A 14,256-nucleotide genomic window follows, 5' to 3' on the forward strand; every position below is an offset into this window, starting at 1 on the left:
GGTCATGTTGATCTTCTCTGGCTGCCCAAATCTACGAATCTACCACCAGGTTAGAGGCTGGCAAAATGCACTGCGAGCTGCAGGTAGCTGTGCCATTCAATTTTAACACAGGTTCAACTACTTCTCGTTTGGTTCCTATGAAAACCTGAGTTAGGGCTAACATAGAATGAATAAACAGCTGTCTTGACTGTGGACATAGGCATTCTTTTTCAATCTCTTTGTTTCCCTTTTTCGAAAATCACAACTAATGCATGTGCTTTTCTTTTTCTCACAGGCCTTACCTTATACGAGGGACAGCTCCACCCACAACCCCGTGCAGCACAGATGTTTGTGACAGTGACTATACTACTAGTCGATGGAAGGCCAACAAATACTATATAGATTTAAATTCAGACTCAGACCCTTACCCCCCTCCACCCACACCTCGCAGCCAGTACATGTCGGCAGAAGAAAGTTGCCCTCCATCTCCTGCCACAGAACGAAGCTATTTTCACCTCTACCCACCTCCACCCTCTCCTTGTACAGACTCCTCATGACCTCAACAGAAGGAACTTTCCCTGTAAATATTTTTAAATATGAACAGATTTTAAATATATATTTTATGATTTAAAGATAAAAAGGGGTGGGAATTAAAAAGGAAAAAAAGAAATGTGAATAAAAATGTGTGGGAGGGATGGGGCTGTGAAAATTGTACAAAGGAAGAATATTTATAAAATTGATTTTTTTAACTTAATTTCCCTTCTTTTGTGCCATATTTGCCTTTTTGAAATCATGGAACTGACTTACTCTCCAAAGGATTTGGGGAGGCAATGTTGAGCCTTTTTGCATTTCAAACCACCTTTTTACACGCGAAGTGTATGCAATTCTTTTTATTAATGTGAGAAAAGAAAGTGAAGTGGCTTGTGGAAGGAGGAGGCTAAAGACCAATGTTCACAGAGAAGAAAAACATGCTTAAATAGTTTGTCTGTGTCTCATCCCTTGGTCACCACGGTGAGAAAACATGCAAAGAGTACCACTGTCGTATGTTCCTGTTTGCTAGTGAGCTGAATGCTTCCCAGCAGAATCTGTATCCTGAGACCTGGATTTTGAACCTCAGTCTCCATTTGCTCAGCACTGAACTGGAAAGACTTATTTTAACCAAATCTTTCAGCTTAACTGGTCCCACAGGCATTGTGTCCTGACTCAAGCAAGTACCATACTGCATGCTGATTCTGGAACCGATAGGAGCTAGAAACATAGAAACAAACATCAAAAGCTTGGTTGAGCTCCAATCAGTTCCCACTTTGAGTGTAAGATAGCAGGAGAAGTTGTAATGGCCTGACAGTGAGAGCAACGAGCTCTTAACAAGAGAAATACCTGTGAGAAATGTTTGACAAACTGCAGCTTTGCTCAGGTTCACCATTTTAATTTGAATGAAAACAGGTTCTAGCATCCACTTCTTTGTGAGGCTTTGGTGACTTGGCTGAGAAGGAGCTGTAACAGCTGCTTCTCAAAATACTGTGGTACGTCACCTTTTACCCTGAAGTCCAGTAACTCCTCTGTTCTGGGTCTTTGAGGCGTTCGCCTGTGTTGAATTCATCAGCGAATTGCTTCATCTCCTATGTTCATTTCCCAAAGTGGGATGATACCGACTGCATTCTTTTTAAGTGAGGAAAGTTGTTTGTTTGTAGGACGTGGTATCTGCTGAGCTCGAAACCAAAACATCTGCCATTTGAGCAGGTTAGTCATGTCATCAAAATTTGCCACTGAATCAGTCCAGATCTAGAAACATAAAAAGCACGGGGAGGATGGAGAGAAGGCAAATACATCTGATTGTATTAAAATAAAAGAAATAAACTGCAACAAACTGCTGTATCCTCAGGACACCGTAATCAGTGAAGTACTCATGCTTCTAGCTCCTGACAAACCCTTCTGTGAAAGGGAGACTGGGATAAGTGCCTTTCACAATACAGAAGATAAATTTTTGCTTTGATTCATCTCCTGTTGTAACAAAGGGATTTGGGTATTGAATGGCAATTTTCACCTCTGACAGTGATGATTTGTGTGCCTACCTGGGATATCTGAGGGAAAATCTGAATATGCAGACCTGCACCTGTTTCTGCAGCTGCGGAATAACATGTGGTGGCTCTTTGACAGCCTTAATATTGTTGGCAACAACAAAACGTTTTTCCTTTTTGAACTTAAATTATGTTTGGGTCGGTGTCTTTTGAACAAAAGAAGCCTAGGATTCCAGGGCAAAGGTCCTTGTTGTAGTGGAGGGGCTGGGACCACAGAGTTCCAATCCAGTTTGTGTTTACAGATTTGTTAGGCCAGGTCTGTTCTTCCTGCCTATGTTGTTCAAGGATAAATTTTGGTGCTGTCTCTAATTGTTGTATTACTGAAACTCTTCAAGTAGATTTCAGTACCTTCGTGGCTAAATTTTTGCTTCTGAGTTTCATATTTGGCACAAAGATGATGCCCACCATTTCCTGTGGAGAAAAATAACTGGGGAATCCAGCGCTGGGATTTAAGAATGGATTCTTTTCCCCCATCCCTTGCCAAAGTTAGCAGTTCTGTAGTATCCCAGGAGGGACGAGGTCATCATTTGTTGCTCGTTGAGTGACTGACTTTGCAGATCTCTGAGAAAAGGCATCAATGATTTGGTGAAGCAGAACACGATTTTCATGTGATTGTGTTTCAGTGAACCACATGATGAATCTAGATGCACAGATATTTCTGTATCACATAATCATATAAATGTTCTACATTATAGCACTTTGTCGAATTTCACATCATACGTCGCTTTTTGCATAACTATTGGCCATTTGTAATGAATGTATTCATTGTTTGGTGTTACAGTTCTAGCTTAGAACCATACCATGCTAATTTTCCTGTATTCCTGTGATGGCACTGAATGCAAGATTACTTTTTTTTTTTTTTTTTCCTTTTCTTAAACCACTGATGGTTTTAAAGAGCCACCACTGTAGCAATCCCAACCACTTTGTCTTATTCTCCTATTACAAAGTTTGGAGTTGAGTCCAAGAAAATTAGCAGTCTTGCAGAGAGTCAGACTGACTTAAGGACCAAAGGAATTTGACCCTTAGGTACTCAGAAGGAAGCAAGCACTTGCTGAATGAAATGAATTAAGTGTGTGCACTCTTGTATTTCAATTGGATGTTCAGAACCTCTTGCTGTTGGTGTTTGCTGAGAAATTACTTCATCTAAGGTGCTTCAGGTTTTGTGATCAGAATGCAGGTTTTTCACACTGCTTCATGGAATTGACTTAAAAAGCCTCTTCTAAAGAGATCTTTTAAGCAAATACAGCATCTAAAGATTTAAATACTGAAATATTACTTTTTGTTGCGGTAGGCTACCTAACCTAAAAAGATTACTGCACTCCTGATGTCAGAAAAGACCATGTATTTGAGCTAGAAGAGCTACTTTTCTCCAGAAGTATCCCCCAGTGTGTTTTTAGTGAAGTATGTTTTCTATACTGTGAACCTTCAGGCTAAAACTTAAGAAACAGATGCTTGCTTCTTCTAGATCAGAATGAGGGAAAGTGTTGCATGGAATTATTGAAAGCATGTGGCAAGTTGTAGCAGTGCAGGGCTGAGCAGGAAAGAAGTAGGGAAAAAGTTGTGTTTTGCTGAGATTTAGGTGTGGTTCTATTAGTGCAGAAGGGTGCTGTGAGAAAGGCTGAGGTATCCTGATACATCCTAGGAGTTCTGCCCCAAGAACCTGCAGGGGGATGCGAGTGATTGGACTTTCCATGTGAGCATCTGAGTACTTGAATCAGTTTACTGAAATATTTTCAAAACCCATTATGACTGTGTATTAGCACTTTAAAGCAGCTTGGGATGGAATGCAGAGCTGTGTCTGGATAGCAGCTAGCGATGGGCAAATGAACTGGTTGATTCTGTGTTACATCTAAGAGCAAATTTCATAGCAGAGAGCAGCTTCTTTGCCTTCTGATGCAATCACAAAGGCAGCTACGAGGGTCATCTTCTCTCTGTAGAATTTATTCTGTGGAACAAATGCAGTGGTGATGTGAAGCTGTAAGGTAAAAATGGGCAGACTTAAAAATCATGATCTTCATTGGCAAAGTATTCTTTGATTTCAAGCAAAGAGTTTGTGTGAATTCTAGCTAGGCTTCAGCTAGACTGATCTGCACCCTGACATTTGCAATGGCTGTAATTAATTTGTTCATTATTGGTGGGTTCCCATTGTTTCACTGCTTTGATTTAACTGTCTGGGTAGATCGCTAAAGAGCACTCAAGATCGAATCAAATCTACAATGTACAATAATTGAAGTTTTCTTTTAGGATAATGACATTACAAAATGTCCAAAGAATTAGATGGTGTTCTTATTAACGTGTTCTAAAGAGGCAGGGTGAAAAAAGTTGAAATATTTTTATTTTTGAATAGTGAGTTTGATTTGTAGCAGTAAAGCTTGATTTCTCTGGTTGTAGATCTAAGGCGCATGATGTTCTCCCCATTTTTAGGGGGGCAACTGGTGCCCCTTGGATCCCGGGGCCTTTGAAACCGTGGAGTGTCTGTGCACAGCAGCAATCAGTAAGGGTTGGCCATGCTGTGCTGAGCTACCAGTGACCTGGGTGTTCACCCACTGCCTGTAGGGTCTGATCCTATTGCTGCAGAGAGCTCTGGGGCTGCCCTGCTGCAGAGCCTATGGGGCACATTGTAGTAGATTACGAGTGAGGTTGATCAGACTTGACAAAAGTTGTGTGCCCCGTGTGCTCCGAGCATTATCAGAAGCAGATCTTTTCTGATGTCAGTCATTTTGTTGGGGTATGTGTTGAATCAGTCCAAATGAGTAGCTGTGCTTATAATTGTACAACAAGTGATACCCATTAATGTCAGGAAATGAAAACAGAAGGCAGGCATGTTCCCAGTAATTAATAACACGCAGGAGTGCCTGGCATGGAGCCCTGAATTAAAATAATGTATTTGTTGCTACGGTGCTGAGAGACGTTTTGCAAACTTCCATGTTTGGACTGAGCCTTGGACAAGCCATAATCCAACATGACAGACATTTACAGAACAGTTATTCAGTTGTTTCTGTTTAATAATGAGTGCGCTGTAAATGATGAGTGCAGTCCTCACCACAAGTTTCATAGTGCCTGCTGTTCTGTTACTGTTCCCTTACGTACTGCAATGCTTTCATCATTAAATGTAAAATCCCCTTTCTTTGACTATCAGGAGTTCAGCTGAACAGCTTAAGATATTTCCCACATGTTAAAAGTAACATTAATATACATAGGTATTTTCATTGCTGTCACATGTTCTAGCTCTGCTTCCTGAGAACAATTACTGAAGGTTTTGTACAGGGTTTTTTTCCTCTATTTTGTGTATTTTGCAGTTGGCCAACTATGCTGTGGGTCTGCTCGTGTGAGATTGTGTTCCTGGGTAGGGTGGGGGCAGGAGAAAGAGATTTAAATCAGTGTTAAACCTGCTGATAAAAATGATGGAAACCAAGCTTATACAAATGGTTTCTGCGTCCTGCAACCAAGTTCCTCAGATGCTGTGTCCTGCCACTGCTGGCGATGCTCCCAGCTGCCCATAGCAGTGAGGCATCACAACCAAGCTGTCCCCAGCACAACCTGCAGCCCTCGTGGGGGGAGGCAGGAGCCTCTTCTTCAACTAGCACAGAGTCCTACTGGATAGAAGACAATAGAAACAATTCCTAAACAGGACACTTGACGTCAACAAAATACATGCAGAGAATACGCCTTGAAAGAGGAGAAAAACAAGTCTCATAGCTACAGAGATGGACCAATTCACCAGCATTTATGTCTTTGTTAAACAAGTGCCCCTGCTGATGTACCTTCCTCTGAGTGATGCTCCCAAGGGGAGCTGCATCCAATGAAGGCAGCCATGTCCCACTTACATTTGTGCAGAGATCCTGCAATGCGTAAGCGAGAACAGAAGTATCTCAATTGCAGCCACAAATGCAACAATCATAAATGGAATTAATTGGCCTGCAGAGGTCAAAACAAAAGCTGTTGAAAAGTGCTGTGCTGTTGTATGTGAAATTTGGAGGGCATCATCGACAAAATTCTAACCCAGTCCGCTTTCTTGCTCATCTAATTGTATTGTAATTGCTGCTATTTGTAAATGTACATGAATATACAAAGATTACCAAGATTTTTTATGATAAACACACAATCTTTTTTATATTTATATTAAAACATATATTCTGCAACCAGCCTAATAATTACAGCTTTATATATGTATCATTTTGTAGGATTTGTTACTGCAAAGGACAACCAGACCCAATACTGAAGTGCCTTCTCTGTTCTAAACAGATCAAACATTGACTGGGGAAAAAATTAAAGCCTTAAATCACAGAGACCCCAGGTTTCCTATGTTGAGTGTACTCTAATGATTCTAAGTAAACACTGTGTTTGGTTCTCCTCAGCTCAAATACATCCACAAGTAGTGGAACTGAAACTGACAACTGAGGGGATTTTAGAGCATACAAATCTTGAGTTTGTAAGATACTGGGATTGCATATGCATATGCAAATGCATAATTTCAGGTGGACATCCATTTCCATATTCATTTCAGCAGCTATTTTGACATGTTAAATACATGTCATTAAAGAAGTGCCAACAGGTGATACTTGAGTGTTTGGGGATTAAATTGGCTTCATTTTCAGATTGTCATTACAGTATTTTCTATGAAAGCCATTTGTCGTCTTTCAGAAGGCCTTTACCAATTATTTTCCAAACGTGGCCTTTAGGTTACAAATGAACCTGGTTGGAACTGTCGTAAGAAAGATTTCTTGGAGGCTTTCATCACTTCAGACCATTATACGTTAACGGTTTTCTGGTCACAAAAGTGCAACGACTCGTTATGTTAACAAAACTGAAGCTGTTTGAAATTACCGCTATTTTGTATAAAGATTTGTAAAGATAACAGACTCTGCCTTTGTACAATAGATTTTGTGGATTTTGTTTTATAATAAATATATTTAAAATATTTGATTAGGAGTCCTTGTGAGGGGTGATGTTTCAGCATCTGCAACAGAGGCAACCGGGCCATGGCACAGTTGCATCAGGTCCTGTTTGCTGAGAACAGTGCTGCTGTCTCCTCATTTTTACTTTAAAATATAACAGCAAGAGCAAGGAGGTGAAGAGGTTAATTGGAAAACTGCGCATCTTTAGAATTATGACTGTTAACAAGCTATTGGGCTCACCACAACTTTGTCAGCGTCATTAACTTGTCAAAGTACTGCAGTTCATTTCAATAACTGCTGTGGTTTTGCTATACTTGTTCAGCTCAGTGTTTCTTTTTCTTTCTTTCTTTCTTTCTTTTTTTCTATATAGTATCTTTTAAATCATCTCCTTAGGAGACAAGACTAAATTTGTAACTAAAGACTCCATTTTTTAAGGCAGGCATAGTTGAGAAGTAGCCTTGTTGAGTCTAGTTTGGTCTTACATTCTTGCAATCGATACAGATAAGATCAGGTGTGTGAAGTCAAAGTAACCTTTATCCTATCCTAACTGTAAAGTCAAAATAATCTTGAAACTCAGTGTGTCTGGTAAGCTTTCATAGAATCATAGAGTGGCCTCGATTGAAAAGGACCACAATGACCATCCAGTTCCAACCCCCTGCTATGTGCAGGGTCACCAACCACCAGACCAGGCTGCCCACAGCCACATCCAGCCTGGCCTTGAATGCCTCCAGGGATGGGGCATCCACAGTCTCCTTGGGCAACCTGTTCCAGTGTGACACCACCCTCTGTGTGAAGCTTTGACAAGGTAAAGCCGAGTTCTCAGCACTAAATATCTGTTCTTTTGAAGGCCTCAGTGTATCTGATCTCACAAAGAGTAGACTGAAGATTTCTGAGAATAAGCAGTTCCATTAGTTTGTAACGGGGATAGGGGAGAATTGACTGTGGAGCAAAGATGAGGGAGAAGATGGACCAAAAATGATAAGGAAAGACTCCTGTGTCTATGAGGTTCCTTGAAGATACGGTGGATAAGTCAAGAGGCTGGAGAGGGCAAACCAACCATTTGCAAATAATATCCTTCTGAGATCAAAGTCTGTCACTATGGCAGAATTTTCTGCTAATGCAAATGTGACTTCTGTTTCAAAGACGTATCCTTTCACAAAGTAATATTGTTCTAGCTGCAAATGGCGCATTTGTAAAGCTGTATGTCTCTAGGTATCAGCAATAGCAGGAGCTGCAAAGAAAATTGAAAGGAGAATCTGGAGTTGGATTTTAAGGCTGCGGGGTGACCTGATTGCAGCCTTTCAGTACCTAAAGGGAGCCTACAAACAGGAGGGGAATCAACTCTTTGAAAGGGTTGATAACTGCAGGACAAGGGGAAATGGCTTTAAGTTGGAGGGGAGATGTAGGTTGGACGTCAGGGGGAAGTCAGAGAGAAGTTCTTTACAGAGAGAGTGGTGAGGTGCTGGAACAGGCTGCCCAGAGAGGTTGTGGATGCCCCGTCCCTGGAGGTGTTCAAGGCCAGATTGAATGGTGCCCTGGGCAGCCTGGTCTAGCATTAAATGGGGAGGTTGGTGGCCCTGCATGTGGCAGGGGGGTTGGAGATTCATGATCCTTGAGGTCCCTTCCAACCCTGGCCATTCTGTGATTCTGTGATTTAAAAATCTCTAGCATCATAGTGTATGAAACCTATGTTTGGAGATAGAAAAGTTATATAGAAATCAGATTGTTTTTGCTTTTGCTTCAGCTCTGTTAAAAGTGACATTTTCATTTTTCAGTTTCACAAAGTGAAACTGTGGTCACCAAGGAGAGTGTCTACTGGTGGAATTTTAGGCTGGTGTGTTGATTTGGGTGTGTGGGCATACTAATATGAGAGGATAGGAAGAACACACATGCAGATACAGCAGCTGGCTCTTCAGTCCTATCTAAGTCCTGTTAAGGTTGGAGGGGACCTCTAAGACAATCTAGTCCAACCATCAAGTTTAATGCAAACACTGCCAGTGAGTGTAGCTTTTCTCAGAGTGAGATATTTATTATAAAGATCTATCATGGAAACAATTACATGACAACAAATTTTTTGCTGCTATTGCTGAGTTCCTTAACCCCAGAAAATCTAACACAGCAAAACTTTTTTTTTTTTTTTTTTGCTGGGAGCAACATCCTTGCTAGGCAACATTGTCGGTGTAGCTATAGCAGCAATTTATTTGGTGCATGACCCAGTGACAACACAGGGGAATTTTGTCCGACGTGATGGAGAATGTGAGAAGTTGACAACTTTCCCAACAGTGGCTCATCAGCGGGTGAGAATAATCTCTGAAGGCTCCAGCTTGTGTCACTTTGACAAGTATTGCTTTCCCCTTGTTTTAGTATGCGTTAGTATGCTCACGATTAATTTTTTTTTACATTTTGTTTAGTACTGCTCATATTTGAATTGTTTGCATTTTGCTTAGTATGTTTATGCTTAAATTATTTCCATTTTACTTAGAAATTGTGTCATTAAAGTTCACTGCTACAATAGAGTCACTGTAAGATGGCATTCCATTCGTTGTCACTTTGTTGTCCTGTATCCAAAGAACCCTGTTGTCCTGTGACATTTTTGGCATAGTCAGTGGGATACTGGGCGCAAAATGACTGGCAATAAATGGAATGCCTTGGAGGAAGAGATGCCTAGAGAGGGTTGGGAGGGATTGGCCTGTGTTTAGGACAGGATCTGATCAAACTGCTCTGGCCCAGCTAATGCTGGGGAGCAATTTGTGGGCAGCTGTCAATGCCAGAAAAAGAAATGAGGCAAAGGAAAGAAATCAAAACTTCTGTGTTGCTGTTGAAGGGCATCTGAAAATCACAGAGATTATTTAAAAAGAATAATTGAACAATTGGAATCTGATCTGCAGATTTAAGGTGACAATGTCAGAACAGGAAAAGTGATGTGAAGAATCTCTTGAATACTACAGAATTTTGGGGAGATAAGATTGAAAATTACATTACTGAAAATCATCATAAGAGGACTGAACAACTCTAATCCTCCATTTTAGTGGCAGATGATGTTGATGTGGGAGATTGGGATGTGAATGTTTGGTTGTCCAGTGGCAGTGAGGAGGAATCTAATGGCCCTTTTGGAAAGGCAAATGTCTGTCCTGCAGCAAAAATTACTGACCAACTTGTTTTGGTAATGTAACAGGAAATGAGAGACAAGGTCTTTTACTTCCACAGAAATAATGAACATCTCTCGACAATTTAAGAACCCATTGGATGTTTCTATCATTAAGTGGTTGTCTGACACTTGAGACAAGGGAGCAAGCACTCTCACCATCACCGATTCAGAAGTAGGAACTATGTACTGAGCATTTAGGCAGGCATTCAGACCGTGATTTATAGAGACTTTATAGCCACAGGGAGAACTTTGCCCCACTGAGTTGTATATAATGTATAATAATGCTTCTAATGGTGAATTCTCACTTGTTCCCTCTTCTACTTGTTCTCCTTCTTCTACTACAGTTGTAGTATTCAGGATCCTAGTACCTCCTATTGACTGTATTTCTATATTTGGTCTACGAAGTATGCTATATCTAACATCTCACTGTACTTTCACTATGAAAAACTACCATTCCATTAATCATTTATACTTCCTGCTTTGGACCAGAAGAATGCAAGCCGACAAATGCACCATATCAGCTGAAAACTACCATTCTATCACATTACAATCACAATTGTCTTCTTGGTAATATTCTTATTTCCATGGGATGGAGACAATTTTGCAAGGCATCTCAGACCTTCCTGCTCTCTTAATACCATGCAAACACAGGCAGTCCTTAGTCTGGATTACTCACTTGACCAGTCTTATTGATTCCGGGCTCTATTTTCTATGTGGCAGCAACACCTGTAAGAGCTTACCTTGCCGAAGTGGGAGGCAAATGCTCAATAGGTATGCAAATCCAGAGAAGCAGCTTTCTTTATATCCTTTGTTTGGAGAGACCTGCATGGTGCCAAGGCATGGATACGAGGAGGATTTAGCATTGGCAGTAAGAGGAGACACAGTAAAGGGAATCCTCAATATGTTTTTCTTTCCCTCTGTCCTTGTTATAAACCATAGGATAAGTGCAGGCACTTTGAGTTACTTTTGTTTGCAGACTGTAATGTTTGACAGCAACTAGGAATAGTTTCTCTCGTATGGACTGTTTGTTTTGCTTGTCTAACAGGAAATAGGCGAGCACCTGACTTCTAACAGAAAGGTATTAGTTTAGCCAGCAATTATGTGTCTCCTAACTACTGCTTGGTATTTAAAGAGATTATTTGGTGTTGAGGAAAACAGGTATGTACATATGTGCACCCTGTCTCTTGCTTCAGTACTGTCCCAACTTTGAGTTTTGCTCCATGCCACAGATGGGCCTCCTGTCTTTTGTTTCAGATATGCTTCAGATACGGGGCGCATGAGGCCTCAGATGCATGGGTAAGATGCTGTGGGGATCCAAGCCTCTGCAGAACCTAGAAGAGCTGAAAAAAAAACAGACTCAGAGCCAGGAGCTGACAAATAGCCTATCCAGGTAAGACCTGCTCTAAACTGTGCTGTTTTTCAAGTATTTGCATGTGTCCAGAGTGTATTTCAATGAGAATGAGATCAAATTCCTGGAGATGCTTTTGCACCTCCAATCAAGAGGGCAGGGATTTGTGTCTGTACGGGGTGGCATCTTTTCTTTCGAGCAGTGGAGTAACTTGGGACTTCCTCCTTCCATAGCTGATCCAAACATGCCACCTACTGTTTGTTGGAAGGCAGACATGGTGTAGCCCGTAAAACTGGTGCAAACCTTAACCGAACAAGATGCAATGCATTTTTGCACTGCAAAGCCAGCTGGAGAACCTGGCCGTCACAGGTTCATCTGCTGTCCACCATCACAGAAGAATCATCCTACAGCACAATGCTTCAGACCTGCAAATGTCAGTGAGCAGCAAGGCCAAAGCCTGGACAGGAGGAGGAAGCAATCATTGAGCAGGGTGGCTGTTAGTGGGGGAGGGAAGAACTGGTGTTAAAACAATACTGGGATTGCAGGGAACGTTCATGGACTACTTCACAGCGATAGCACAGAGGGTCTCTGAGAGGAAGCCGTGTCTCTGTAGGAGGGTAACTTAAGGAATGAGGGTAACTTAAGGACAGTTGAGGTTGGCAGAGCCCTGTAGGTCCATGTGGCACGAGCCCTGCTCCAACAGGGACAGCCAGCGCAGGGCACCCAGCATTTTCCTTGTTGGACTTCATGCCATCACTGATCAATCAGACCCAGTATCTTTCTATCTAGACCCCGCTAGGCCTCTCCTAGTATAGTGCATGCCACTGACAGCACTGCAGCATGGGGAAAGATCTGCTCCTGCTCCCTTGTTGCCTCTCCTCACAGACTTCGGCCCTGGCGTGCTGCTGAGGGAGGGTGGCCATGTTGGGCCTGCGGGCTGGGGTGCCAGGTGCCCCAGGACCGTCTCGCTTGTAGGGGGCCCAGCTGGCTTCGGCGATGCAACTGGGGTGCCCTTCTGTGGCAAAGATAGAGAACTGCAACTCTCTTTCAGGCTCCTTTCAGGCTGCAAACACCTCACCACGCAGGTTTGCCCTAGGCAGGAGAGCCACAGGCTGAGCTCCCTGGAAGGGCTGAGAGGTGGCAGATGCCCGCAGAGAGGGGAGGAAAGAAGGAGTTAAAGCACAGAGGGAGGGACGAGGCTACAGCTAGCAGATGTCTGGGGCTGAAAAGTAGGTCACCTATTTCTGCCAGGAGGGGTGGGATTTGAAAATCGACATTGATGTGCAAACAAAGCCAAGTAGTACATCAAGGAGTAGAACTGGAGGCTGGAGCCTGGCAGAGATCCTCTGAGGACACCAAGCTGCTCTAACACATTGGGAACAGCTATTAATTAAGATTATCTTTTCAAAAATTACTGTATCTGCGTGCACACATATAACTGTTGTTGATGCCTTCGCCCTGGAGTCCACAGAAGACCATCACTCCTGAGGCTGTGGTCCTTGTTGCGCATGTCTCTCTCTTTCCTAATGTAGAAAGGGTTAAATACTGCTGTCTAAGCAGGTCAGGAGGTCTCTGTAAGGCATCCTGAGTCTCAGACGTTGGAACTGTATATAGCTAAAAGTGATCGCTTACACATTTTAGGAACCTAATCCAGGCACTCCTGATCATGTACATGCACCACAGTTGGGGACATGGGATGGGAGAGATGGGAAGAGATGGGGTGAAACAAAGCAAGTTAATCCACAGAAAGTGGATTTCTCTGGACAGCTCAGGATGGCGTAATTTGGTAGTGATTTAGTGTTTCTAATTTATTCAGAAAAAATTAATTTGAGGAAGAATTCAGACTGACATAAAAGCAGCTGCTCTGATCAGTTCAGATTCAAGCTGCCCAGGTCTCTGTCACATACTAATTGCCCCTGACACACCATTATCATAGATGTATTTGGCTCACAGCAACACAAGAGAACTTTCAGGCTTAAAAAAACAAATCTAAAAGACTCATTACTTTGTACAATTTGTTCAGCAAAAAAAAAGTATTTCTTAGCTTCCTTTACTATACATTTATCAGCAGTTTGGATATCAGCAAGACACTTCTGAAATAGTTTAAATGCTGCAGAAGACACAGATGTCCAAGCCACTACTAAAAATTATAGTAGTTTGGGAAGGATGCAACACAGAACAGGTACCAAGCACCCCTTAGAGCTCTCTAGTGCAGAATATTCCATGGCTAATTTTAAAATTTTTGTCCAATGATGTCCTTCATTGCTGTTTTCTCTTTTCTCTGTTCCTTCCTACCTGGAACAAGGCAGTGAAATACAGAGCTGGACTCTGGTTTTACTGTTGTAGTATTTAAACCACAGACCAGTTTTAATCAGTTTAGGGCTGATATGCCGTTTTCTATAGTGGAAAGTGACAAAAGAGAAGGGAGAGAGAACGTTTACAGCAAAAATGACATGGAATTGATGAGGTGATTATTCCCTTGTTCACAAGTATCCCTGAGTGAGCCAACCTATTTTGATCATCTCTCACTCCTGTGCCTCTGTTTCACAGAAATATAGGATCGGTAGTTACAGGGCAGTTATATCTTAGCTGGTTGGGAAGTGATCCAATCTGTGTGCCTTTATTTTCCTAAGAGAAATACCATGGAGGTAATTTCTCCACCTTGTTTTTCCTCTGTGCTTGTTTAATCAGCTTAGCTATTAAAAGATAACAAGGGTTTAGGACTATCATTAGCCTGGAGTGGTCATGTGGTTGTACTGGTAATTAGCACTGCTGTTGAACTCAGAGTTGCTTAATAGGTAACTA

The 14,256-nt window shown here is 41.9% G+C and overlaps 1 protein-coding gene across 1 annotated transcript in view; it reads left to right on the forward strand.

The window, feature by feature from the left end:
- LRP5 (LDL receptor related protein 5) overlaps nt 1-6,980 on the forward strand; it is a 135,935-nt gene extending 128,955 nt beyond the window's left edge. Inside the window, exon 23 of the mRNA XM_085224402.1 lies at nt 275-6,980. Within this exon, the coding sequence (XP_085080528.1) occupies nt 275-536 (262 nt within the window). The 3' untranslated portion in view covers nt 537-6,980. The remainder of the gene's footprint in view (nt 1-274) is intronic.
- Nucleotides 6,981-14,256: the final 7,276 nt, after the last annotated feature.

The sequence above is a fragment of the Meleagris gallopavo genome, chromosome 5 (assembly GCF_905368555.1).
Source record: "Meleagris gallopavo chromosome 5, MGAL_WU_HG_1.1, whole genome shotgun sequence".
In the NCBI taxonomy this organism is placed as follows: Eukaryota; Metazoa; Chordata; class Aves; order Galliformes; family Phasianidae; genus Meleagris; species Meleagris gallopavo.